General features: G+C 41.9%; 1 protein-coding gene across 2 annotated transcripts in view; it reads right to left on the bottom strand.

Moving 5' to 3' along the window:
* Nucleotides 1-27,081, bottom strand: part of pde1cb (phosphodiesterase 1C, calmodulin-dependent b) — a gene marked incomplete at its 5' end in the record, with an annotated part of 99,107 nt that overhangs the window by 36,294 nt on the left and 35,732 nt on the right. The window contains 2 exons of one of the 2 annotated variants that reach the window (XM_083991961.1): nt 20,303-20,329; nt 25,461-25,725. The exons of the other annotated variant lie outside the window; for it this stretch is intronic. Of the exons in view, the coding sequence (XP_083848087.1) occupies nt 20,303-20,329; nt 25,461-25,561 (128 nt within the window). Of the gene's footprint in view, nt 1-20,302; nt 20,330-25,460; nt 25,726-27,081 lie in introns of those variants that run through there. 2 annotated transcript variants of the gene reach the window in all.

Below are 27,081 nucleotides of genomic sequence, written 5' to 3'. Positions count from 1 at the left end.
GCAAACAATCTTGTGGTGAAAATGCAAGGCTACTGGAACATTTAAAACACTGGAGTATAGCATAATTAAGGATTTAATGGACTCGTTAATGACTGGGCTATTGTCCGCCTTTCGTTTTAGGCTTCAAACGACAGCACGGAGAATGATTTGAGTAACACACTATGGAATAGGAAAAGGAGTGTTTTTGAAACCTACGATAACAAGTCTATTATATTGCATAGCGGGAACCAGCCACAAAGGTCCTGGTTCTGGCAGAGAGACGTGAATGTTTGACATGCTTTCAGATACAGTGCATTTCAGGGGCTTGGCCTTTTATTCAATACAAAGGTGCAGTAGGGATCATCTAGCAGCATTCAAACTCACAATAATGCAGGTTCATGATAGAAATCTCATCTAATTACTGCCGCAGAGCCTCTGGACCCACATGAACCTGTGAATTCATTATGAAATACTTTTGGGGACTATTCAACATCCGTTAATTAGTTCAAATGATGGAAATCAGCACTCAATACGTATCTGCCATGACCTATTCAAAGCTAGCGCTACATGGTGAAGCCTTTTGGCATCTGAAATGATTAGAGTTTGCTGCCAAAAGCTGCTTATTCCCAATGTTTGTTGTTGGAGAGTCAAACCTTAAAGTTTGTGGTCAGCAGTGAAAATTCAAGGAAACCAACAACAGCCTGCAATGATAGTGTTAGCATAAACATAAACATACTTATTATGCTAATTATTGTATGAATAATGTATTTCAATTAAATTTCAGGTCTATAAACCTGTGATTGAAAGTCACCTAAAAACTTGAAACAATTATATTTCAAAATTAGTCAGCAGTAAGTAGAAGTTGTGGTATTTGTGTGTAAAATGATACTGCAAGGGACTTTATGTTCACTCTTCCACTGTTGATATTACAAGAGGTTTTAATAAATTCATTCTGTCAGAGTGGACTAAAGTGACTTGGTATCGGAAAGGAATGGTCGTTAGCTTAGCTGGCTAGCATTTCTCACTTTTGTATGGGAAAAGAATACAAAGTGATAGAAGCAAAACAAGAATTGACATTGACAATCTGTCCACCACTGGAGACATTCTTTGGGGAATAAAGTTAAGTTTGATGTTGAACATTTCTCCTTGACTGGTAAATAAAAAGCTATAAATGCTAACATTAGTTTGTTTACTATCTGTATCTTTTATTTTTTTTATCTGTAGCTAAGGAGAACATTTACTAAAAACACCACAGCAAAGCCACATGTTTCTCATTTTTCCATTAGTAGCTGGAAATGCGACCCAAGCACCCAGATAATAGGTCTGTAATATTCTTTGTTATACCTGATTAGCAAAGCCAGCCGAGTGAAACAGATCTATCAAACATTCAACAACACGCCACCGCACAGCAACTCCTGTCTCTTTGAATGCAAAATGCAGTTTGATATCTGAAATTGCAGAAACCTTCATGTGTAATCAAAGTTCAATGGCCAATGACACGAAACAACCCAAGTGCACTAATTTACCTCGCTGAGGATCTGAACAGCTCCTGCCACTCCTGACAATCCACAGGAGGGAACAGTAAACATACACAGTTATGGGATGTTTATATCCCTCTCCCTTTAGTTTATCTTCACTGCATCTACAGTGTGACGCCCTCTCGTCCTTGCACCATATGTATCAGTACAGGATGCACTCTGGATGAACTGACATTATGTCTTTACATCAAGGCTACTAAAACAAATTCCTGATTCCTTCAGTGACTATGATGGGTATAAAAACACCATAAAATAAAAATAACATATCTCCACGTCCTTGATCTCAGATACAAACTCTCCTTGACTTCTCTCCAGTGACTATACCTTTGTTTCTAACTGCCCTGTCAAACATGCACTCTCCTATTACATGTGTCTGCTAAATAATCCCCAACGCGTGCGTGAGTTACATAATCTGAGAGATTATAGTATGCTTTCTATTGGCAGCACAGATCTATATGCGACAGAGCAGAGAGACATTGTATGAGTGTCACCATGTAAACTTTGCTGTCAGAGCAGACATCTGCTGCCTTTGAATGACACTGAGTAATGACATGAGTAATACTGTGTTTGACACATTAAATCAACCCATTCTGAAAATGTATAGTAAGATCTCAAAGTAAACATTTCTTTTTCTTCAAATAATGATGTTTAACCTACCGACGTTTCAGTTGAAAAATCAATAAAATTCAGCAGACATCACAAACATTTTTGTTGACTTGTGCTCTACCAGGGAGGTCAAAGTTAACGCCATTAGGCAAATTCCTTAAAGCACCATCATATTTTGACTTGTTATTATTCAATGCACGTTCTGTTATATTTGGCCTCTGACCTGACCCAAAGTTTAAAGGAGGAGTAGGAGATCCTGAAAAACAGTTTGAGCTGGCCACATTTTGAAAATACACAATTCAAAAGTCCAAGCCCCTTACTGCAGACTTCTCACAAAACACTTGTTTTTTCTGCCATAACGTTGCTGCAACTGTCTTGTAAGCTCTGGTTCTGGCGTTTGCCTTTTCTCTATCGTAGATCGTTGAAGACTCAAGATTGAGCATGATCGGTGCACTAAGAGTTGCAGGTGAGGGAGGGAGGGGCAGAGTTTGATTTACGCATCATGAACCAATGAATTTGTTCGCACATTCAAAATGATTGGATGGTGTCGTTACAGGATTGGCTGTTCCACAGGTGACTGACTTTTGTGAAAAAGCATTTAATTAATTGGTTGCAATCGTTTCAGCCGATGGAGTTAGCAGTCCCCGCCCTCGTCCCTACGTCACCACATGCACGCGCATCCCTTGGCTGCACACACAGAGAGGGCCGCCCCTTTATGCCGTTCTCTCTCCTCATTGGATAAAGGTTGTAGGATACAAGGAAAGTTTTCTCCTCGGCTTACAGCAGAGCAGAGTGACTGACAGACCCGTGTTTCGGACCAAACACTCTATGTAAGTGATCGCTGTCGGAAGATATAACTATTTAAGACTTATATTAACACAAACATTCCGCTTACTGTACTTCTGCTTTAACTATGGACACTCATGCAATGAAATATCTATTGATTGACATCCCTAGTGCTTACTTACTATTATTATTATCATCATCATCATCATTTTATTTCTAGCTGGCTGTAAACCTGGATGAACTTCTGATTTTACTCATGGTAATGGTCCAGTTCATTTGCTCGCCTGTCACTGGCATCGTCTCCTATGTGCTTCATGTGTCCACGGTCCACTGTGTTTGCTCATGTTTTGTCTGTTGATTCCGTGTTGTCCACCATGTTTCCAGCTCATTGCAGGGCCATTGAAGGCCAGTAATTCACTTATGAAAACCTAATAAGATAAGACCAGATTTTCCAAGGTCGTTGAATTCCCATGACAGATGAGTCATGCAGGGTAGACATTCATGTCCGTCTCTGTCAGACACACACTGTGAGTTACACACATACATTCATATAAAGTTGCGAGGCTGCAGGCTGTGGCAGAGTTTGCAAAAAGCAATTTTAAAAGCATACGTTTGACTGCCTCAAGTCTCTGCAGTTGGCTTTAGGATTCACAGTGTGGAAAAGGGGCTCCATATCCCCGACCCCCCGACAGCCACACTGCTGCCAGATGCCCTTGAGCAAACCACTTAACCCCATGCTGCTTCATTAATGCTGCTCAGAGGCCACCAGAATAAAGGGGTAAAAAAAAAAAAAAAAAAAACTGCTGAAATATCAGAAATGTGTTGCTGAAAACTCAATAACCTTGGTAACAGCCCCAGAACTAATGAAGGGTTAAAAAACATCTCTCCAGTCACAGATACAAGATACTCCCATTCTACAATTAGGTCTAATTGCTATGTAACACTTGAAACTTCCTAATGACCTAAGAATAGCGATTAACCCAGAAACACTCTGCTTTCACAATCAGATGTTATTCTTAGGACTGATTAGCCACCGTGCAGGATGCCAGCAGCAGGTGTTGTCATTGTCAAATGCTATCGCTAGGCTAATGATTTAAACAATTATTTTTTTCCCCCCCTCCAACTCCGACAGGCTCATGTGAGCACAGGAAGCTCAAACCTCTGAACAATAACACCCAATGCTAGGACAAACTGAGGAAAGGCTTTCTAATGCTAGAGACAGTGAGACTACCCGGAGAGTGATTCAAAAGCACATTTAAAGTTAGGGCATATTCACATCAGGCTCGTTTATTTCACAGACTTTTTCTCTGGTGCGGACCTTTTGGATAGGTGTGAATAATACAAATCAGCAGACTCTGGTGCGGACCAAACAAGTGAACCGGGGCCACCTCTGCAGCTGGAACTCGGTTCACTTGTTTGGTCCGCACCAGAACAATTTGTTTGTGGTGTCAAAATCCTCTTTTGAATTCAACAGAAACGAGCAACATTCGTTAGCAACATGCCAGCCAAAATGAGCCATGGATCAACATGGAGCAACGCAGTCTTGCTTAGAGGCCATAACACATGGACTGGGTGGTTATATATGCCCGGCTAGACAGTGACAGAGTACAGTATTCATCACATAGTCCGTCTCTGTCCATTCTCTGCTGATGTAATCGTATTGTAGTGTGATATATTGATGAAGGCTCCCCTTCGTAGCCGTCTTGCACCAAAGTAAAAAGGCAGCGAGCGAGAAACGCATGCATGACCTCCATTGTGTACTTTTTATGCAATATTAAATATCCAATGAATGAACGTCTATGGGACACACGCGCTTTCGTTTACAAAGTTGGTCCGCTTGCTTCTGGTCGCACAAAACCAAGTGAACTATTGGACTTTCTTGGTGTGAAATACACCCTTAAAGACTTGGGAGTAAACAAGATGAAGTATCACAATGAACAATTTGAACAAAAGCCATTATACAGGCAAATGGAGGAGGGTGAGTCACGGCGGTGTTACATAACAGGACTGAGAGGACATTCGCTGATACAGCATGCATTTGTGCAGATGTGAAGTCATTTCCTCTGTTAATCAGAGATGTGAATTAATTAATCAGATTGCACAGAGAGAGAAAAAAGAGCTGTTTCAGTGGCAGGCAGCGGAGAAACACACCTCCACCATCTAAACAACTCGTCGCTGCAGCACTCTTTGAAGTCCCTGCTTTTTGCATGCAGGACATTGTTGACATTGCATTTCATTCTCACGACTGAACTCCTCGTCAAGCAGTTCGTCAAAGCCTTCAGGCATTTTGACTCAGAGTTTCTCCATAATCTCAGATTTTCTTTTTTCCATTATTCTCCTGTTTGGATATGTGGCTCCATAACTCTGTGACCCCACTGTGCTACATGACTTTTCACAGTCCTTTATTTTAGAAAATGGGACGTTGCTGATATCGTTCCCCTTTAAACAAAGCCTTGTCAAAGCCTCCAAGTATTTTCACCTCCTTGATGTCTGGGGGTCTGACATACAACTCTTCATTCAAGACATCTGGTCCCTGTGTGAGTCATTCTTGCTGATCATATAAATCTTTTAACTAAGTCTCTTGTTTGTCCTCATGCTGGTTGTCTTTCTCCTTCACCTCCCAAGAAGCTGAGAGAATTCAAGAAACCATCTTGTCAAAGTTGTCTATGACCAGGAACAGGCTTTCGGGCTTTCAGTTTAATGCAGAATTCTTGGGTGATGGCGATTTTCTTTTCCTACAAGACTTCGCTGATGCCAAGGTTCAAGGTTCAAACTTTTCTGCTATCATCTATAGCCAAGAATGTCATCCGTACAGCATGTTTCCTGTGGACTGGTCGCGGGGGGGTTTGGGTGCTTCTCTTTATTTGATTTCATCGTAAAGGTCAGTTTTCTCCAGGTTGTTTTCTCCAAGCCTTGGCTGTCAGAGCTTGTTCTCGAGTCAGAGGGCCAGCCTTATGCGGAGGGCATTATTGTCCAAGGTCTCAGTGTTTTTGGAGGAAGGCCTCATTTTTGTGTGATCAGGGCCTCTTTGTGTCTGGAAAGCACTTGTCAGTGCTGGAGGACGGAGTACTTGGTTTGGCAGACGTCTCCACAGCCTCAGGGCTGATAAGTCGACTCTTTGTGACTCATTTTCACTGACAGTAAAAAGAAATCCCTTTTTTGGTGTCTACCGTCCATAATAAATGATCTGTGCCTTTCTTTTTCTGTCTTTACACGAGGAGAGAATTACTGTAATAAAAGAAGATGTATATGGTTCAGTATTTCTCGTCATTTTCTCCTTTTTCCCTCATCTTTCATTCTGCACTGTGTTCAGTGTTCAGCCTTGACTTCCCGTCTCACTCACCTTAGTCATCTTTACTGGTTTTACATCATTACTTCTTCCTTCTCCTTCCTCCTAAAATTATATAAGATAAATGTTGATCTCAATGCTTAAAAGTGCGACCCAAATCGGACTGCAATCTGTTTTTTGGTTCTTGATCTACGTCCAAATCAGGGTCAGAGAAGCTCCACGTTGGAAGAAAACATATCTTTAATGACCTATAATGATTAACTAAACTATATGATGCAGATCAATACACAGACTGAACAGACTGTTTGTCATGACTGGTGTGGTAGCCTCAGGCAAACCTGTCTGGATGTAAATGCCAGCGTGTTCTAACTTCATCGCCGTTTGATTATCTGCTGTGAAACTTGATTGATTGATTGATTATCAGCAAGAAATGTATAAATAACCTTTCTATGCCAGCAACCTAAAGTGAGTCTATAAGCACAGGGTTGAAAACACTAATTCCCATGCTGCAGTCAAACATCCTGAAATAGGCTGATCTGAAACGGTTGTATAATTAGTATAATTATAATTAGTGTATGATTATTATAAAGCAAACCTTTATTTGAGCATGCTTGGTTGGAAATGTACACGGTGTGTGTATTCCAGCTTTCATAAAACGCATATAATAGACACAAAATATCAGCGAATACTAGACTGTGCAGTGTTTTGGTGGGAGTCCAGGGAGGGTCCAGCAAGGGAACCTGGGAAAGTTTCCCATAAAGGAGCGTCACAATTGATTTGGACTGTCCTTTCATGGACGGCTTCTGTACGTGTGATATCTGATGTTGGAAACCCAGAAGCCCTGAGAAGTGCAGATGTGAAGGTCACTGAGAGATGAAGCGGGGGCTGGGCCGACATAACCTTATACTGTACTTACTGTAAAGGTAGACACATCCCTGAAGCAAAAACAAAGACCAAGGTGACACACACACACACACACACACACAGAGGCCAGAGCGCTAACTCAATGAGATAGTAGAGAAAATAGCGCTTTCAATTAGATTACGCATTTGACTCTGAGCCAGAACACAATAACAGATAGTGCATAATGCCCTGGAAATCTATCAGAGATTATTACAGCAGTAATCCAGACATAGTGATAGCCAACTATGGCTGCCGCAGTGTTACTATGACAATGGGAGCAGGTGTAACAACACAGAAACAAAAGGTGTATCCCAAAACAATGTCGTATCCTCTTAACCTCACGATGTTGTTATTAAAAAACAGACCCACACACACACGGGGAGATGATTCAAGTTCATTCAGAAATACAAAGAGGAAGGTGTGTTTGTGTGTGTGAGTTGTCTCTGCCCTTGTCCTTGTCTCTCACACACAAACACACACACAAACACACAGATAGATCAATAAAGGCTGAAAAGTGGTGCACTGTGGTGAGTGAGGTCATCACTGGTCTGTCCTTCAACCCCTGGACAAACAAGGACGTCAGAGTGCACTTTATTTGGCAATGGGCCACTTCACACAAGCATGGCACGCACACACACACGCACACACACACACACACACACACACACACACACACACACACACACACACACACACACACACACACACACACACACACACACACACACACACACACACACACACACACACACAGAAAAGACCTTGCAACCGCAGCCTTTATTCCCAAAGAACCATTATTCAGTCCATTTTTACGAGCCTCTCATATTTCAGTGTTTCAGCACCCATTACACTGTCCCTGGTAAATCATAACAAATGTATGTGAGCATCCTGAGTCTTCCTACAGAGTTCACAGAGTTAAGGATTTGTTAGTCATACTATATACCAGCGTATATGTCTGTACCCAACAGCCAGGAGAGGCTATAAAATGACTGTAAACCCCGAGTACGCTCACTTATTGACGATAAGTTTTCAATCTTCTCGCCCAAGCTGGTAATGTGGAAGGAGAGTACAAATTAATACGTAAATAATTAATAGAGTAGTTTAATAATTTAGATGGATTGTAAAAAAAATATATATATATATATATTAAACATTGATTCATTTTTCTCCTCCCATTTATCATTTTGCTGCTTTTTATTTTTCAACCCTCCACTTTTTTCTATTTTCTCAACTGAAGCACGCCCTAAATGAGTCCTCTATTCCTCATTCTCGCTAAAATAACAGATTTCTCCTCTCTTAATGAGACACTGTCTAAGCACTGATAGCTTATGTGCTTTCAGGAGTCTGCTTAGCACTGTAACATTCTCACACAGACGCAGTTGCAGCCTCAGTTTTCCTCTGTTTCTGTTCCCTGAGCTCTGCTGAAACCGCTTCACCCACTAAATCACGGCCTGACGATGCAACTTGTATCTCTTTGACTGAAAAAGGCGTCACGTTCTTTAAATAAACTCATCAGCGTGGACACGGAGTGGGAGTGAGACTACTTTCTTTTCAGATGATTTCGTTTCTCATACACAGCTATCAATCACATGTGCATCAGAGTGTGCGCTGTATATTCCCTGTAGAGTCCTCCATCAGCGAACCATCACACTGGGAGACATCCACAGCTAAACGGGTGCTGCACTTTGACTGAAGTAGGTTTGGCTACAGCTTTGAAAAAGTTGTGCTCTTGTGCAGCTGTGGGTAAATTGGGCTGCGAAGTCAGGCCTGTTCTTTAGAGGTAGTCTCTCTCCACTCACTTTGTTTGGGTGATGGAAAGAAAACCTTTAACTGAGGCGAATAAACAACAGTAACAGCAGCAGCTGCACAAAGTGAGCACCACACGAAAACCATTCCTGACAAAAACTGACCACAGTGCTATTAGAGACAACTGATTTACGTGCACCAACCTGCTCCTAATGTGGACTTTGTTGCTCTTCATACTGAACCACTGCACTTCTCCCTCTGCTCTTGTCATGAATACTTTGACCGTTAGATGTCGCCTAACGAGGAAATGTAACTATGGACCATAATAAGCTGCAGCACAGACGACCTACAGTAGTCAACATTAGCATTAACAGTCGAGAAGATACATTTTTAGTTCAGCATCAACCTCGTTGTTTTTTCTACTACTTTAGTCTATTTCTTATTTATTTCCTCGTGCTGAAGTTAGCATGCTAACTAGCTACTGCCGCATCACTTTCCGATACCGAGTCACTGTAGCTTCCTGGCTTCACTGAAGACATGTAACAATGGTTCATATAATGCAAACTCTGAAGCCTATTGTTGCATTAATGCATGTATTCATGCAGCTTAGAGGTAGCAAACAGATAAGACGTTGTTACTGGGAGGCAACAGTGAGTGATAGCAAACCTTGGCTTAGTTTATAGCTAAACTTTGCTGCTCCCATACTTAAGTTACAAGATAATTAACTTGTTGTTTGGAGTGGAATAAATTCTCAGTAGTCCTAGCTTCTTAGCTAATATTCTTTTCAAAAGGTATGATGGTAGGTGTATGGGCTCACTTATTCACAGGAGAGGAGTCTCTGGAAAGTACTTGTTTATGTTGATTTGACCCAAAATACTGAACGGCTCAATTGCCAACAAACCTCTGTGGTTCCTTCAGGTGCGTCTGTATATGACAACACTCTGGTTTGCACTGTTATTGAATGATTTTCGAGATGTATAGGAGACAAATGGTGTCAAAAATTAAAACAACAAGAACCAATAGAGGCTCTTTGGTTACTTGAGGAAAATCATATAACCTGCAAAGGTGTGCGTTGTGAATTGATGAAATAAGATATAAGATTACACAAGTGTGGTGATCCTTCAGTGGTGTTTGATTAGTGGTATTTTTAAGTAAATGTAAACAGGGTTTTACACCAGAAGTTTGTAGGGAGTGTGTGCTGGTATCCTGGCGTAGGATCACAAAGCTGGTGTATGGGCTCATGCTGTCGTGTTCCTTTTCAAAATGTTTTCATTTCTCTGAAGAACAACAGCAGAGAAGAAGAGAAAATAGTCATTAAACTAAAAAAAAAACAAAAAAAGAAAACCTCCCCTCAGGCCATCTTGATGAAACGCCAACTGTCTCCATCAAACACCAGGGTTACCAAAAGCAGCATTTCCATTTATGCTTCATTACGTTCAGCAGGAACAAACAGTCGTGTGGAGATGAGAGGATTAGTCAGACTGCTCTCCATCTTCATGTCTTTGATGCTACCCTGAAGGCCACTCGTTTACTTCAGACTGTTGGACTGGGGGAGGAGGTCTCAGTTAGACACAACCGCCTTGTTTTTTTTGTTTTTTTGCTCCGTCTATGTACATCTCTCATGTGGAAGATAAAGATCTCACATTAAATGATTTAAAACATTTTTCTTTAGGCCTCTCAATTAATTCAACATGGTATTGTGTAACCCCCCTACCAGCTATTCCCACTTACTCTGCATGTTTCAGTATCTGTGGAGGTGCAGAGGGGATTACACATGTACAACATAAAGTAATAGGTGTGGATTATACATTGGCCCCACAGTGTGTTTTGTGTGTGTGTATGTAGCAATATTATCTGACTACTTCTTTAAAGGTTACACTTTATTATGTATCTATTCCGCATTTAAAAGCACTATAATAATAAACAAACAGGGAGTAATTGTTTACAATAGGAGTGTTGCATTATAACCCACCTGTTTGTGCGAAAACGATAATAACCATAATATCTAAAAAATGAAATATTGATGCAGTGTTACTACATTTCATCTGGCTGCCTTTTAACTTCCCTACTTGTTCTATTTGCACACTTCTGTAAAGTCATATATTTTCTCAGCTTCTCACTACACTTCTACTGAGACCAACTCCTGGAACAAAAAACACAATATTGAAGATATCATTATAATGTTCTTATCTGGACTCTTTTAGCTTTTCATGAAAATGTAACTTTGTGACAGCCCTCTAGTTAATAACACACTGTAATGTAGGGATATTGTATTTGTCATTTGTATCAGTAACAGGATCTTTTCCACTTCCCCCACAACTGGTGACTTTTGTATGTCAACAAATTTCATCCATGCAATGTTGCTGAACAACAGCATCTTTTCTTTTCTTTCTTTTTTTTAGTCAAATAACTATTTCCAAGGTCAGAACATGTGTTATCTGTTTATACATGCAAATAGTGGGGGTTAAAATTAAGAGTTTTAGTAGTAATTGACAGTTTAATCTTTGTGCTGAAGCAGAGACTGTAGCTAGGTTGGTCTCTTTATTAATAGTATAATGCAAAGTTTGCAAATTGTATTTTATTACTTGTTTATAAAAAAAAAGCTTCCAACCTCATATCAGCATCACCTCACAATGCATCTGCTTTCTTTCTTCTATAAATGAAGATGAACTGAACTGACAGAAAACTGAAACCCGCTGCGTTAACTTGAGTTACCACAGTAGCTCATGCACCAGGACTTAAATTAAATGTCACTGAGGAAGTGCAGACTATGAATGACTGATATAATTACTAACACAAACCATGCAGTCCACATGTGTCAGAAACAGCGAACCGCTGCGCTGACAGTTTATTATCTGGGGAGGATGTTTAGTCCCAACGTGTCCAAAAGAGCGTTAAAAACCTGGTGACAGAAAACAGAGACCCAACTGCGTCACCGCTGTGACTCCCAGCATTCCTCTTAGATTAACATCAAAGCAAACACTGGCAGGTTTATTCACATGCTCACACAATTCATGCATTATCACACATCCACACTCATACACACACCAAACAAAAGTAGTTATGATGAACACTTTCAAACACACAAACACAAACAGAGCCACACAGCTAAAGTGTGTATTAATCTTTCCATATTTGACAAAGGAGCTTTCTACCAAGTGACAAACAACAACATGTTTCGCTTTAAACAGCCAAATCCTTCACTGTCCACTGTTTACATAACAGCAAGCAGCAAAGCACCACATCACTAATCAAGCCATTATCTACTTGGCTACCATCCAATAAAGGCTGAAAGCTTTAAAAAAAAAAAAAAAAAAGTTCAGTTTTAATTTACTGGTGTGATTTATGTGCAGGAATACGCCAGTGAATAAAACAGCAGAGAAGCAACAACTAACGATAAAAGCATCGATATAATGTGGAAAATGAAGCAAACCAATATATTAACCCTACGGCAAATAATACTTTTGTTGATTCAGTTTTATTACAGCGCTCCCCACACTTCCTGTCCCCGAGCAGTCGGAGGGCAAAGTATTAGGTTCATCTGGCAATACAGGGCTGGATGGATTTTTGTGCCTGCTAGCCACCAGAACAAATATTTCCCCATAATGATTCCAGTCTGTGATTCATATCAAAGTGAGACTTCTCATCCCGTCCTGGCTGCGATATATTGCATCAGGATGTGTCTATTTGAGAAACTGAAAATTCAGTTATGTTTTTAACCCCCTAACACTTTTTTTTTTTTATAATGTTTGGATGAGGAAGCTCTGCCCCAGAGTTTTATCTAACTTTTTCCATGTCGTGGTTATGCAAGGTCAGTCACAGCTGCAGCCAATACTTCCACAGCACTGGAAAGCTCAGCGCATATAAAGCTGTTTCCTGCATGAATCTCGTGTACTTTTCCTGCCTTTATCCATCTCTTCTTCAGGGGCAAAATCCCATTTTTCTATAGACATGGTCTTTCACATTGGTGATGACAGAGGCTGTGGGCCACAGGAAGTATGTGAATACTCTATTATGTGAAGTCTGCGGCTCCCGGTAGAGCTGAAATGACTGGGTTAGCTAGAGACGAATGAGGTGAGGTGATAGATAGCTGAAGAGAAAGAAAAAAAACATACACACATATACATACACACACACACACACACACAGATGGCTGCAGGGCATCACACATGAGCACTCACCCAGCATACAAAACACTCAAAGGAGAGCGAACACACACCGGGGCCAAATGTGAAAAGCACAAATAGTTACACATTCCTGCTCTGATGAGATGAAGACATCCACCTGGGAGCCGGCGGAGGTGGGATGGAGCGGGGCGAACGAGGGTGGGGTTGGGAGGCAGGCTGGATATAAACAACCAGATTAAGGAGACAATCTGCTCCATAAATCTGGAATATTATGGGCTGTAGTAGGCAGCAGGAAGAGGGGAGGGAAGCCTCACGAGCTGCGCTGGCATCAAGGCAGACCTGTGACGTTTATGCTCTCATCTCTGCCGTAGCCTCAACTTAGTATAAAAGCCTATCATTTAGGCTTTGTAATCAATCTTCAGATGAGCAATACACTTAGCTCTATAATGGAGGTGGGCAAAGAGGGAGAAAAATAATCAGCGTAGAAGCCTTTTGCTGAAGAATGAATACTTGTGCATACAGTAACCCTCCTCTGATGTCACTTTACGATCAGCCAAGAAAGGAAAAAAAAAAATCAATTTCAAAGTGATTTGCCTCATTGTGTGCAGCCACTGTTTGGCCTGAATGGAAAAATCAATCTAAAGCAAGATGTTTGTCTATACAGCACATGCATGTTGTTGTTGTTGCATGGTGGTGTACATCTGAGAGTGTGTTTTTTTACTTTGTGTGTTCGACTGTGCGTGTACTGATGCACAAACTGAAACGTGTCCCTCTGCACCTGCACGGTTTAAAAGACTGCAGCACGGTGTGTGAATCACGCTAACTGAGGCGGCTACCTCAGGAAAAGAAAAGAAGCCTATAACCCACCTGATGTGGAGGGAGAGTGGAGAAAGAGGAGTCGGAGGGGGGGTGAGATCGGTTGAGAAGAATGTAATTAGCCCGAGCTTGGAGATTCGTTTGAGCTGGGCAATTACCCCTCTAATCATCAGGTAGTAGGAGAGGAGGAGAGGAGGGGATTGGGGATGGTGGGGGGACGGAAGTGAAACAGAAACAGCAAGAGCGGCACGACTGTCTAAAACCACAGCGAGAAAACAGCCATAAAAATCACATTTCCCCTCGAGAAAAGCCTGCGTGTAGTCACTTTACAATAATGAAGCCTCAAAAAAAACATAACTTCTCCGCTGCTTTTGGCTGCACTCCACAGAAAACACAGACTGATAAACCGATACACACAGGGAAGCAAACAAAAACCAGCCGCAACTCATCACCTCAACTAGAAAACAATTACAGAGGAAAGTGAGTCATTAATGGCTGAAATTGAGGCCGTTGAGCTGCACGGCCGTGTGTCAGTCTGAACTCCAACAGACTGGAATGAAGAACAACAGACGCATCCGTTCCTTCAATTGTTATCTATTTAAAACACCTAAGCCAATGCAGTAACTCAGTTTGGTTCTGTATAAGAGACCAGGTAGGTGTCACATCACGATCTGCTGCAGCCACACCACATGAATGAGCTAAATGTTTCTATTCATAATTACCTTTTGGGAATTATCGCACATTTCCGCATGTATTTTTAGTGAACTCATCAGTGGTAATAATTGTCTATTAGTACCAAAAGTTGGTGCATCGATGAAACCAAATTACGACCCAGTGCAATGGAAACAGGCTTGGTGAATAAATCACGTATGTGAGGCAAAGAAGCTTCGACTCCACTGAAGAGATGAAAAATAGCTGCAAACAGGGGGAAAAAAACGACTTTGTGTGGAGTGACGGTGGTTTCTGACTGGTTGAAGTTTGATTTTCACACCTTTACCTTCCTCATCTCCTGGCTTCTTCTTCTGCATCGATGTGGAAAACTGCTGCTTTGCTTTCAATGAACCTTCTCCTTATATTAATCAATGGAAATGGAAATGCTTGTTGATTTACATTTTCTCTTTTGAAATTTAGTGACATTTGAGTTGATACCTGGCTACTGACTTGTTGTCACATAGGAAACAGATCAAATGTTTGGCTCAGCATGAAAATAAAGAATCATAATTACAAAAATGAACAATATGCTCCGATGCGCGAGATCTGTAGTGACAGTAACTGTGTCTCAGTTGAGCCTGAAGTGACATCTGTCCTCTAATTTTTTATTTTGAACTGATTAACAGTGCAAAATCGTCTTTATCTGAGCTCATCATTATCTTTATTACCACTGTAATTCATGCTCCTTATTGCTCAAGAGACAATTATACGTTTTAAAAGATATGATTGTGTTTGTTTCACCTCTGGTAAGTTTCCCCAAAACTTGCAGCGGCTGACGAATGGTGCTGAACTACCGGGAAAAAGAGACAGAGAGGCTCAGGGTAATGGCATCTGATGGACTGTTCTTGAAAGGCAGCCTGGAAGATTTGTCCCCTGATTACCGACATTAACCAAAGAGCTCAATTTTCCCTCGTGACACTAAGCCTGACGATATCTGTCCTCCTCTCCACTGCTCCTGCTCTTTCTTTCCCCTCTTGGTAAATGTGCTGCTTTTCTTCATTCACTCTTCAGTCTGTTGGTATTCTTATGGAAATGTGAAATCACTGTCCTGTTGCACCACATACACCTACCCTTTAAAGTATGTGAACCCTTCAGAATTACTACATAAAATCTGACAAGACACAATTATAGACAAACACAATGTGCTTGACACTAAAAACTCACAAAAAACAACAAACCCTTTGAATATTTACATGGCAGATGGAAAAAAATAAGAAACTACTTGAGTTTAAAAGCTGGTCGAACCTGCTTTGGCAACAGTAAAGTGTTTTCTGTGGCTCTGGTTCAGACCTGTTGAGGTTCCTCCTACTGTACAGCCACATTCATAGGACTTGTGGAGCGACGTCACAGATGAGGGCGAATCAAAGCCTAAATCATCCACATACAAACACAGGCACTGCCCCTAAATCCCCAAATTCCCAAAACGTCTTGTACTTCCACATAATTACAAACAAGCACTCAGTGTTTGATGATCGGAGCAAAGTGGAGGAGACTGAACCACCATCATCCCTGCAATGCTTCCATGATCTGATCAAACACATTCAGCCAGTCCTGGGAGAGCGAAGCAAGACACAAAAACTCTCTCTCTCTCCCACACACACACACACACATTGAACAGTGTTGGCAATGTGCAGCCTACATAAGGCCATTTAAGGCTGGATCCTTGCCTGGATCAGATGGCAAAACACTTAAAGCTTTTAAAAGCTGGGCTACAAGGAGTGACCACTGTAGCATATTTACAGGCTTAAGTAAAAGCCTGTTTCAGTCTTTCACGACTGGGAATACAAAGAGATACACAAGACACCTACTTGTTGCTTTGTTGGCAATATAATGTTCAAGTGGTCTTTCTTGGGTAATCAATGCCTTTTTCATAAATAGAAGAGAAAGTGGTGTTTTTTCTTTCTTTGTTTCTTGGCAAAATGCTCTAAGGAACATTAAGAAGTTGGAAATTAAGCAGATTTGTCAAAGACGCAAACCTTTTTTTGAATCGATCATTCACGAAAAACATCATCTGACAGTAGAAATCCCAGCCAGACTTCACATTACCAGACTATTACTGTACAATTTCCCTAATAATGTGCCAGTCTTCACAGGAGGTGTAGCCTACAGTAGCATGTTCAGTGTGTTAGTGGAGTATAGCAGCTATACGATGCTTCGTGTGCCGCCACAACATTGAGTGAAGGTCAACGACACCTTTTTTTGCAGCGCTCAGAGCCAAATATCATGGAGGATAACCCTGCAGTGTAAAAATAAGTCACATTTATGAGCATGTAAACAGCGTCAACAGCTGCTGTGGCTGGGATAGACAATAAACAATAAACATGGCGGAAAACACTTCATCAACCAGCAAGGACCACAGCATCCACCTATAGTATAGCGTACCTAGCTAGCTCGCTACAGCTACACCAGTTGTTATTTCCGCCACCAACGCTGCTGCAACCACAGGGTAGAAATGAGAAACCTGTTGTTCTCTCTACATCTGAGATCATGGTTTTTAGAAAATAAAGACATGTTTCGAGTGGTAAATCTGCCGTTATTGTGGTTCACTGTTCACTGCTGTGCCAGGATGGAAAGCTGATGGGCATAGCAACAGTAACCACAGGAGGGGCGGGGCTTAAAACTGTCATTTGTTGAAAGAGCAAATCATAATAGAAACAGGCAAAACTGTTGTTTTCCTACTACAAGCACCAAACCTATAGGCTACATAACAAACACAAACACAGGGCAGGACAAGAAAACCTTTTCTTATTCTTTCGCAGCTTCACTTTCTCCTCGTTTAACAGTCCTCTCTCCTCCCCCCCACCCCCCACCCCCCAGGGGAGAGGGGCTATCTCTCCCTCCATCTGCGTGCATGAGGGGTTGTCCTGGTGTGTCAGTAATGACAATGTCCCAGCGTTCCTCTCTGCCAATTAGCCCGGCCGTAATTACAAAGACACATATGGAGCTGTCAATCACCGGGCTCCTCCACACAGGAACTCACCCACCCAGCGGAGAGAGAGAGAGAGAGAGGGGGAGAGGGAGAAGAGAGTTTCCAACAGCTAGGCCTATGCCACACTGCAAACGACCACACACTGTGCCAATAAGTAGCATGAGGAGAGTTTTGTTCAATTACTCGAACTGTGCAGCAATCCCACCGTTCACAGGAAAATGCCATGAAGCAAAATTAGAGCGGCTTCACAGACCTGTTCTTGTTTTCTGCTTCACTTGTGGAGAAGTGACTATTTCCACATAAACTGTCTTTAGTGGTATTTCCGTCAACATGTTATGTTCTTATTTTTGAAATAATAAAAGAAAGAAATGTTGGACTTTACTGCGTTTTCTGTCCATTTCAAAGAATCAAGCTTGTGATAATCTACATTTTCCTTATTGTCAAATATCTAACAAAACAAGTATAACCCTATAGCCACAATCTGACATACAGTATCTTATTAATCTGTGCCATAGAGCTTTGTTGTCATATTAAAAAAACTACTAAAACCATGGATGAGCATGAGCCACACTGTGTGATATCTTCCATCATTACCATGAACATATAACAATCCCACATACACTGTCCCACTGGAAATACTCACTACCAACTCAATCTGAATGAAAGTAATCAAACAAAAACATACTTGTTGACTGTAGTGTGAGCAACAGTTGATCAAAAACAACGGCCTCCAGCTCTTTATTTCTTAGAATTCTTAAAAAGGTGAGAATATATATTGTTCACTCGTTTTATGTCAGCAGCAGCAGCAGCAGCAGCAGCAGCAGCAGTAGCTCTTAATGGGCCCGGGGCTGAGGAAAGAGCTGAGACACAGACTAACACATTCTTGGTTTTGGTGTTTCGCCCTCAGCGGCGGAAACTGGGAGTTTCCATTAGCTCACAGGAAAAAAGTGTCACCTGTGTGGTGACACTTTTTCTACTCATCTGTGAGCTCAACGAGGTTGAAAATTAAAGGCTTTTTTTAAAATCCTGTGGTCCCTTTTGGAGTTGAGCTTGAAAATGTCTACCAGACAACCTGTGCTATAAGCAACAGATGAATGCAGACTACAGCACTGGACTTTGTTATGGTTAAAAGATTAGCCAACATCAGTGTGGTTTGTTTGACACACATACGTAGATGGAGCTGCTCACCGCAGGTTTGCTTGCTGCTTTCTGTGTTTGTTTGAACCTCTGTATGTGCAGAACTGTAATAAAAGCAGTGTCTCATTAGCCCACGTCATCTAAGCATCAACTGGGTATGACACTCTGATGTAATCATTCAAAAAGCTAATGTTACCATTGTTAATAAAAGCCTAAAACGTTGTAGAACATATACGTAGAATTCTTGGGCAGTAATTAGTTAGGCTTTATTTCATGGTCCCAAACTCTGAGAATAAGTTATTAGCCTCTACTGTATCTATAAAAGACCAAATCCTTCATTTTTAATTAGACAGCTACCAACAGACACTGATTCACACAGTTTATGTTATTTGTCAGGTGTGTGTATATTACCTATGATCAATGTTGGGCATGTAATTTTTAAAAAGTAATTAGCTATAGTTACTCCTTACTTTCCCCTAATAGTAACTGAGTTGGTAACTGAGTTACTACATTATAAAAGTGACTAATTACCAGGAAAAGTAACTAGTGGATTTGTTTCTCTGTCTTTTTTTAAGTATATGTTTGGGCTTTTTATGCCTTTATTGCATAGTATAGTTGAGAGAGACAGGAAATGGGGAGTTAGAGTGAGGGGGAATGACGTGCAGTAAAGGGGCGCCGAATGCGGGATTCGAACTGGGGCCGACTTACTTATGGGGCGCCTGCTCAACAAACTGTGCCAGTGGAGGGTACAACATCACCGCTTCACAAAAGATCTGTTTTGGGTGTCTACACGAAATCGCTGGGGAGACGAGATTTTCCCACTTTGATCTCAAAATGGGTTCATACGCAACACACTGGAAAACAAAATAAAAGTTGTTTTTGTCATTTGCAGGTCTGTTTTAACATCTTATTTGTACAGTCTCTTGGGTGCTAAAAGCAATACGACGTGTCCTGTGCATCAGGAGAAAATGATCACAGGGGAAGCCGAGATGAATAATGAAGGACACTGACAGCATGCCTCAGATCAATACAGAAACATCTCTAACAAATGATACTTTAATCTACGTTATCCATTCATCCAGTGGCATTAATTAATCCCTGCTTTCACCCTCGTAAATAAATGCACTCAAGTCCCAGTTAATGGAGAGCCTGATTTCCCCAGAGCATCTCCAACACAACTAAACAAATGAAAGTTTCATAATGACAAAGATAACACGCGTGGCACTCGGGTTGTTTGTTCGGCTTTCAAGTCCTCTGATGTCTACGAGTCCCCAACATCTGTGTCACCATAATTTCTATCCATTAGAGTGCCAGTTATCTGGTAATGACGATGAGCTGACACTTGAATCGAGGCGAGACAGGCAGAGGGATCTTTGTGAATGCATGGTGTGACACTGGTGTTTCACTTGTTTGACTGAGATTTGAGACCTTCAGAGAATGGAGGTGGAGAATAATGATAATAATCAGAGCAACAAAAACAACTTTTATTCAAACGGCACTTTCATGACACAGTTACAAAGGGTTCCTTCCCAAGGCAAGACACAATGAATGAATGGTAAGGGAAGATAGCACAGAGGTAGGAGAAGGTCCGTGACGTCCAGTGATACAGAGAGGATGGAGGAGGAAGAAGAAGAAGAAAAGGAAGAGGAGGAAGAGGAGGAGGAAGAGGAGGAGATGGGGATGAATGAGAGACAGGGAGAAGGAGGAGATCCAGGGTCCCAGCAGCAAGTCTTACCTCTGGGACGTCTTCTTGTACTTTCGCCTGTCAGAGAAAAGAGACAGAAGGATGGTGAGGCATCGATTAAGCAGTTTCTCTTGCTATCATGGAAGTTAATAAAGAAAAGACGTTGGGTCTCATGCAAGAACCACTCGCACAAATCATTTCACTCTTGTAAAAGAATTTGTTGAACTCACCAAAGTCTTACTTTTGCTCTCTCACCTGTTTCATAATCATCTACATGTAATGTCTGCTTTTAGTCTCAGCTCATCTGGAGATGAAGTTTGATTCTGAAATAAGATGGCTAAAGTAAACGTTATGCTAAAGTGATATTCATGGATTCTCAATCTGAGAAAACAGAAAGTCCCTTCACCCCAACAGCTGCCTCAGGGTCTATGTCTGGGATCAGTGAAACATCAGCTGGAGCTGGTTTCACAGAGACACAATCCGACTGAATCTGACTGAAAAAACAATCTGACTTCAGACAGACATCTAAATTAATCTGTTGCACAGAAAAGTTAAATTTTTTATCTCTCTCTACAACAGTGTCAACAAAGTCATGAATAAGATTTCTTGTTTTGTTGTTGTGAGGTGCTACTTCTTAGGACCAGGGCCAGTGTTACCAAGGTTTCATTGGTCTTGGACCTGGATTAGCCTGGAGGTAATACAGTAAAAGTCTTTAGATATCTTTATTTTTCTGAAGCAGGATTAAACTTGTTTTTACACTAATCAATGGGCCAAGTAAAGACTAGATCAACACTACAGACCAGTCTGAAATCTCTGTGGTATCTCAGCCACGTCTCCATGGCTGCCTCTCATCTCGTCTTTATTTCTGTCACTGTGGCAGCTTGATATTTCCTAATTGTTTAGGGAGCCCCTTGTTCAGCAGCTGACACTGGTATATTTAAGTAGCGTTTGTAACTACTGATGTCTGACGGCAAGGTGTGAAATTCTTCTTTTTATTCTCGGTTAAACAATGTCACAGACAGAACCTGCTCACAAACATGAAACAATTATGAGGCGGTGTCAACGATGAAAACGATCAGATCTCACTAACACGCCTGCCCTCGCATGCACAGGTGGCGCTCAACTGAGTTGAAATGAGTGATTTCAGAGAGCTTTGGTGAATCCAACTCACAACAGTCAGAGAGTTTAAGGATGAGTACAAAGCTGTTCCTGCATGAGCTCCAACAGGAACACACAGTATGTCAAAAAACAACAAACAAATAAAAAGCAAACAGGTGAGTGCTGCTGGATCAAATATGAGGATTTATAGTAATTACATGTAAATAAGAAAAGGTCTTTTTGATTGCACTGTTTGTTTGCTTTTACTTCTCAGCAGTCATATTATCGAGTTGTGTGCACACACGCATGGCAAATTTAAAAAGGAATGCAAATGCTAACAATCACTTATGCAGATTAGGGATTTAAGAGAGGCGTAATGATATGCAAAAACACAAGGATACACACACACACACACACACACACACACACGCATGCACACACCACTCCACCCCGTGACATCCCACCTACTTCACTACTGCACACATACACACACACATACTGGAGACCTACACAGTCACAGTTAAAACACACCTACTATCAGATACTCTAACATTTGGCCTAAAGCACACCCACACCTCCATGAAGAGTTAACAGCATCGCTCTAAAAGCTACATTCATACACACGCACGCACATACACACACACACACACACACACTTCAGGCACTCATAGTAGCCAAGTGGAGGGAGGGACGGACCCTCTGCCACTGGACTACAGACGTGGATTTAAATTCTAGTCAGGCGCAATTCACAGCACTTAGCTTGATTTGTTTCCCAATCGTTTCTGTGTATCAATCTTTCCTGGAGCTCAGCGTAAAAAAAAAAACTGCAAGCTAAGGAAGTTAGTCTCTATAAAGAAATGTAGAGGGCTCCCCCCAAGATTAGCAGGAAGAAAAAAGATTAAATCGATCATTCGGAGTCCATCCAGCAATTAAAATTAAAAAGACATTAAGTATCACAGTCGGGTGGTTGCCTTAAGAGAGCACTGGGAATGTGAAGGACAAAATAGAAGAATAGTTTTAATGGAAGGAGCGAGAGAGACAGACAAATAGAGAAAAACACACTAAATGAAAAAAGGAAATGATTTGATAAAGTAACAAGAAGGTCAGAGAGAAAGTATTGATGTTCCCTAGTTTCCTCACCTCCTCTTCTATCCTTTATCCCACCTTCTGCCCCTTCCCCGTCGCATCAAGCTCGCTTTACATCCGTGTGTGTGTGGTTGTGTGTACGTGCCTATCAACAGCACAGAGCCTCTTCTAATTGGAAGGCTTTAATGCAATGTCCTCGGTATAATGAGGATGTGGGCTGGAGGGGGTCATGGAAATTCCAGGAATTATTGCGAGCGTAAAGGTCACAGAGAAAATATCGAGGGAAATGTGACCATAAGTAAATTGAAAATTTAAGGCTGTTTTTTTTATTGGCCGGCTTATATTTCTTGGACAGAGGTGGAGGAAGGTAAACTGTCACCATATACTCCATTACAAGTAAAAGTCCTGCACTGAGAAGTAAATGCAGATAAATGCAGACTTTTTATTCCTTGTGAACAGATTTTTACTGCTGGTTTGTTTTGTGAATCTGATTCTTGACTATTTAATGTGTAACTCCATTATGGATTAATCCGCTGATTATTTCCTATCCTAATCAAGTGCCTGTTGAGTTTGTAAAGCTGCAGAGAAGAGTCTTCAGTCACCAAGAAGCAGTAGCAAATCTTCACTCTTGAGAAGCCGAGGCCATGAAATATTTGGATTTTTACGCAAGAACTTGACCATTTAAAGAGTTTCTACCAGTGTTTTGGGGTAATCTTCTTATATATTCACTCAGATCATCAGATAGAGTCATCAGGCGGTCAGCCGGCCACCTTGATCCTCCTTGGACCAAATCTAAGTTGCCCTTAAGGGAGCTCTCTGTGATGAACTGTTGATCAAGTGATTAAATAATTCATTGATTTCCATTAATCAGTGGGTGACGCAGAGGTCGGGTCCGTCGCAGTGATCTAATTTATTAATGGAAATCCATTGGAATCCATTCACTGATGCAAAAACATAAAGGGGCCATTTGTCAGAGGGAAGTAATAAAACACAACGCGCTGTTCACTCCTTGATCTGTGGCCGTCACCGGGCCGCGGGCTGCGTCACTGAAGGTTGACGGAGGGAAAACAGTCCAAAGTAAATGCTCTCCCCGCCTATCCATGGATGATTGGTGTAGAGAGTGCCAGAGAGAGTGCTGCGATAGCCATCCAGCGCACACGCACGCACACACACACACACACACACAAATCATACATCTGCCAAACAAATCTCCGAGGATAAGCTGGCAGCACATACAGTAAATGTCACCAAGCTGCCGCACACACTCTCAAACACACATCCAATCTATATTATACACATCAGCACAAGCAAGCAGTCAACCTTTCCCCATCACACACACATACACACACTCATATAGATGCACTGCATTCGATTTCTCCCTCTTAAACACACAACGTACGTTGGGTGACGCCTCAACATCTGTGGGGGCTGCCTGCCTGTCAGTTGGAGCTGCCTCTATTCAGACAGAGGCTCTTTGTGAGATTAAAGGCTAATGTGATCTCTGACACGCAACAGGAGCCTCAGAGCAGCCAGCGGACTGCAGCCAGGCCAGGATGAAAAAACAATGAAGACAAAAAAAAACAAAAAAGCAAAACAAAAAGTCCCCCGCCCCCTTACATTCATCTGAATCTCTCTCCATCAAATATCCAAAACGAAAAATTGCTACGATGGGGAAATTTGTGTCAGTGACCAAATGGAAAAGACAATGAAGCCGCCCTGAGGGAAGTGAACGTGGCAGAGGATGAAGGTGGAGGGGAAAAACCACAGGTCGGGCTCCTGAAACGGAAACAATGACTAATCATTGAACAACAGAAATACCAAAACAAAGATAAATGAGAATGATGGGAGGAGAGGAGAGGAGAGGAGAGGAGAGGAGAGGAGAGGAGAGGAGAGGAGAGGAGAGGAGAGGAGAGGAGGAGGGCTGATAGATGAACTCTTTAAAATCGTGCATGCTTCATTCACTCAGTCGTCGTCTGTGGTGCAGAGAGGGAGACTGGATTTCATTCAGACCTCCAGCTGTAACGTTAAAGATTTTTTTTTCTTCTTCTAAACACAACCCTCCTAGCAACACCGCCGTCTCCTCCCCCTGCTGAGTAAGAATGATGAGAACTGAAAATGGATGAGAGAAATTTCCCACTTGAAGCTCCATATAAACTGCATGGGGCTTTTCTCTCAGGGCGAAAGGTCGTAGAGGTGTTGATTGGTTGGTGGATGTGGAGGAAGTAATATTATTGTGTATATTATATCATGTATTGGGTGGGTAGTTAGAAAAAAAAGTGAAGGAATGAGGAGGAATGTGAGGTTTAGGAGGAAAATACAGTACGGGTGCAAAAAAAGACATTTCTGGCTCACACAAAAACACAAATATTCAATCATTTGAGTCCAAAGGTGAAGTCTTTGAATCAAAATCTTACATTGACAACAGGTGTTTGTTGAAAAAAAACAGCACCAACATGCAGAAAAAAAAGAAAAAGTAGCTAAAAGGGTTAAATAATGATATTTTGTGTGACCGGCGCTCTTTGCTCACTAAGTCAGTTCTGATGTTTCCTTCTCTTTCCTCACCCTGCAGTAAAGTCAACAAACCATTCAAAACAGTTCAAAGGAGCTGTTGTGTTTGGTTTGAGCAGCTACACCATCTCCACACACACACACACACACACACACACACACACACACACACACACACACACACACACACACACACACACACACAAGCACACACGCTGCAGGTGACACACACTGTAAACAACACGAGTGTGAGATGAACGAAACCAGACTCGTCTTATGACACCCAAGCTCTCGAGTCCTTCCTGCACGTTTGTGTCAGAATTGATCTGCGATTCATCACATGTCACTTTTATACACACAAACATATTGAAGTCCTTGTCGAAGCATGTAAGAGGGTGTCACACTCACACACATACACATACACATACACATACACATACACATGCACATACAGACACACACACAGCCCTGCTTCACACAGACACTTGTTGAGAAGAGTAAAAGTGGATATACTCACAGTCCTCGGAGCCTGAGCCAAATCTTTTCAATCTGTTCCGGCTGGAGATACTTCAGGGCCGTGCTTTCAAACTCCTCTATCTCTTTGGTTGGAGACTCCATGTCAGAGACTTCTCGGACGTGTCAACAAGAGATAAATAAAAAAAAAAGTTTAATCCCTCTCAAGTGCGAGCTGTGAGGAAGAGACCACGGCGAGCAGGGAGAGGGTTTTGCTGTGATGGTGGTGGTAGTGGTGGTGGACCCCCGGGACGTGACCAAGGTTTTCCTCTTTCTTCATTCACACTCGCGCCCACAGCTGCGACAAACCGGCCGTCATCCTTCCTTTTCCCTTTTCCCTCTCTCTCTCTCTCTCTCTCTTTCTCTCTCCTGTCCTGTTTATGTGTGAGAGAGTGTGTGACTGAAACTCAATAACAGTGCAGCGCGGCGCTCAAGTAGCTGTGACAGTGGTGAAACAGCTCAACTGCACCTCTCTCTGTTCTCTCCCTCTCTTCTCTCTCTCTCTCTGTCTCTCTCTCTGGTGTCTCTCTGTCATTCGCTCACTCCTCTCCCGTGTGAGCACAGGGGTCCTGGAGCCGTGCCATGCTCTCCCAGCAACAACGGGATGCAGACGGCAGGGCAGCGCAATCCGGGATTAACGCTCACTACCGAGCTCTCCACACACACAAGAGGGAGGGAGGGAGGGAGGAGAAAACACCAGCAGTCAAAGAGAGGGAGGAGTCTGGCTGATAATGAGAAACCGTGCACTGGAAAAGCAGGGGGAGGGAGGGAGGGAAGAAGGAAGAGGGGAAAGACTGAGGAACAGGAGGACGAGACCTTTAGGAGACACGCTGCAGGTGTGAGGGAACTGGATTAGAGAAATAAAACCTCTGCTTCAAGAAAACATCTCCAACATGACCTCTCCTCGTGAGGCAACAGCCTTTCATTCATTCATTCGCTACTTCACACACTTACATGCATGTGCTTATCTCAATGAGGAGCTAAAGGTAAATGTCATCAAGGCGAACACCGACTACATCAGAGGGTGTACTGTAGATCGACCGACATTTCGATCTGTGCTAAATTCTGATGATACATTTGCTGTACAACATATTAAATGTCAGGCTGTGGAGGATTAGATATCGTGCAGACAGTGCATTGACACCGATTTGACTGAGATTACTCTGATCCACTGGAGCGCTTCACTACAGCCCCATATTTTATCACCACTGCAGCACATACAGTATTATTCTCTATTATTCTCTTTTTCCTACTTACAACCCACCACAGCGTCCAAACAAAGTGGAACAGTGCTGTCCTGTGCATCTGTATAGGCAAACACGTCCTCTCTGCTTCATTTGATTGGATAATGCAGCGGTTTTGGAGGCCAGTTTCAGAATTAGGATTATTTAATAATACCATTTAATACCATATAAGCCCACCATAACCCATGTATTATATTCTTCCTATAAATAAAGCTCCATCACAGAAAAACTCAGCAGGCGTTCAGTGCTGAATGTTCTGACGTTTTTATTCTCAATAAACTGTATAATACTTTTTTTTTTTACAGCAGGGCCAGCTCCCCCAAAATTATTGATCTCACTTTCAACTTCTTTCGGTCCCCTAAGATAAAATAAACTATGCAT

The sequence above is a fragment of the Trachurus trachurus genome (assembly GCF_905171665.1).
Source record: "Trachurus trachurus genome assembly, chromosome: 17".
In the NCBI taxonomy this organism is placed as follows: Eukaryota; Metazoa; Chordata; class Actinopteri; order Carangiformes; family Carangidae; genus Trachurus; species Trachurus trachurus.
This window is presented reverse-complemented; position numbering and strand designations above follow the sequence as displayed.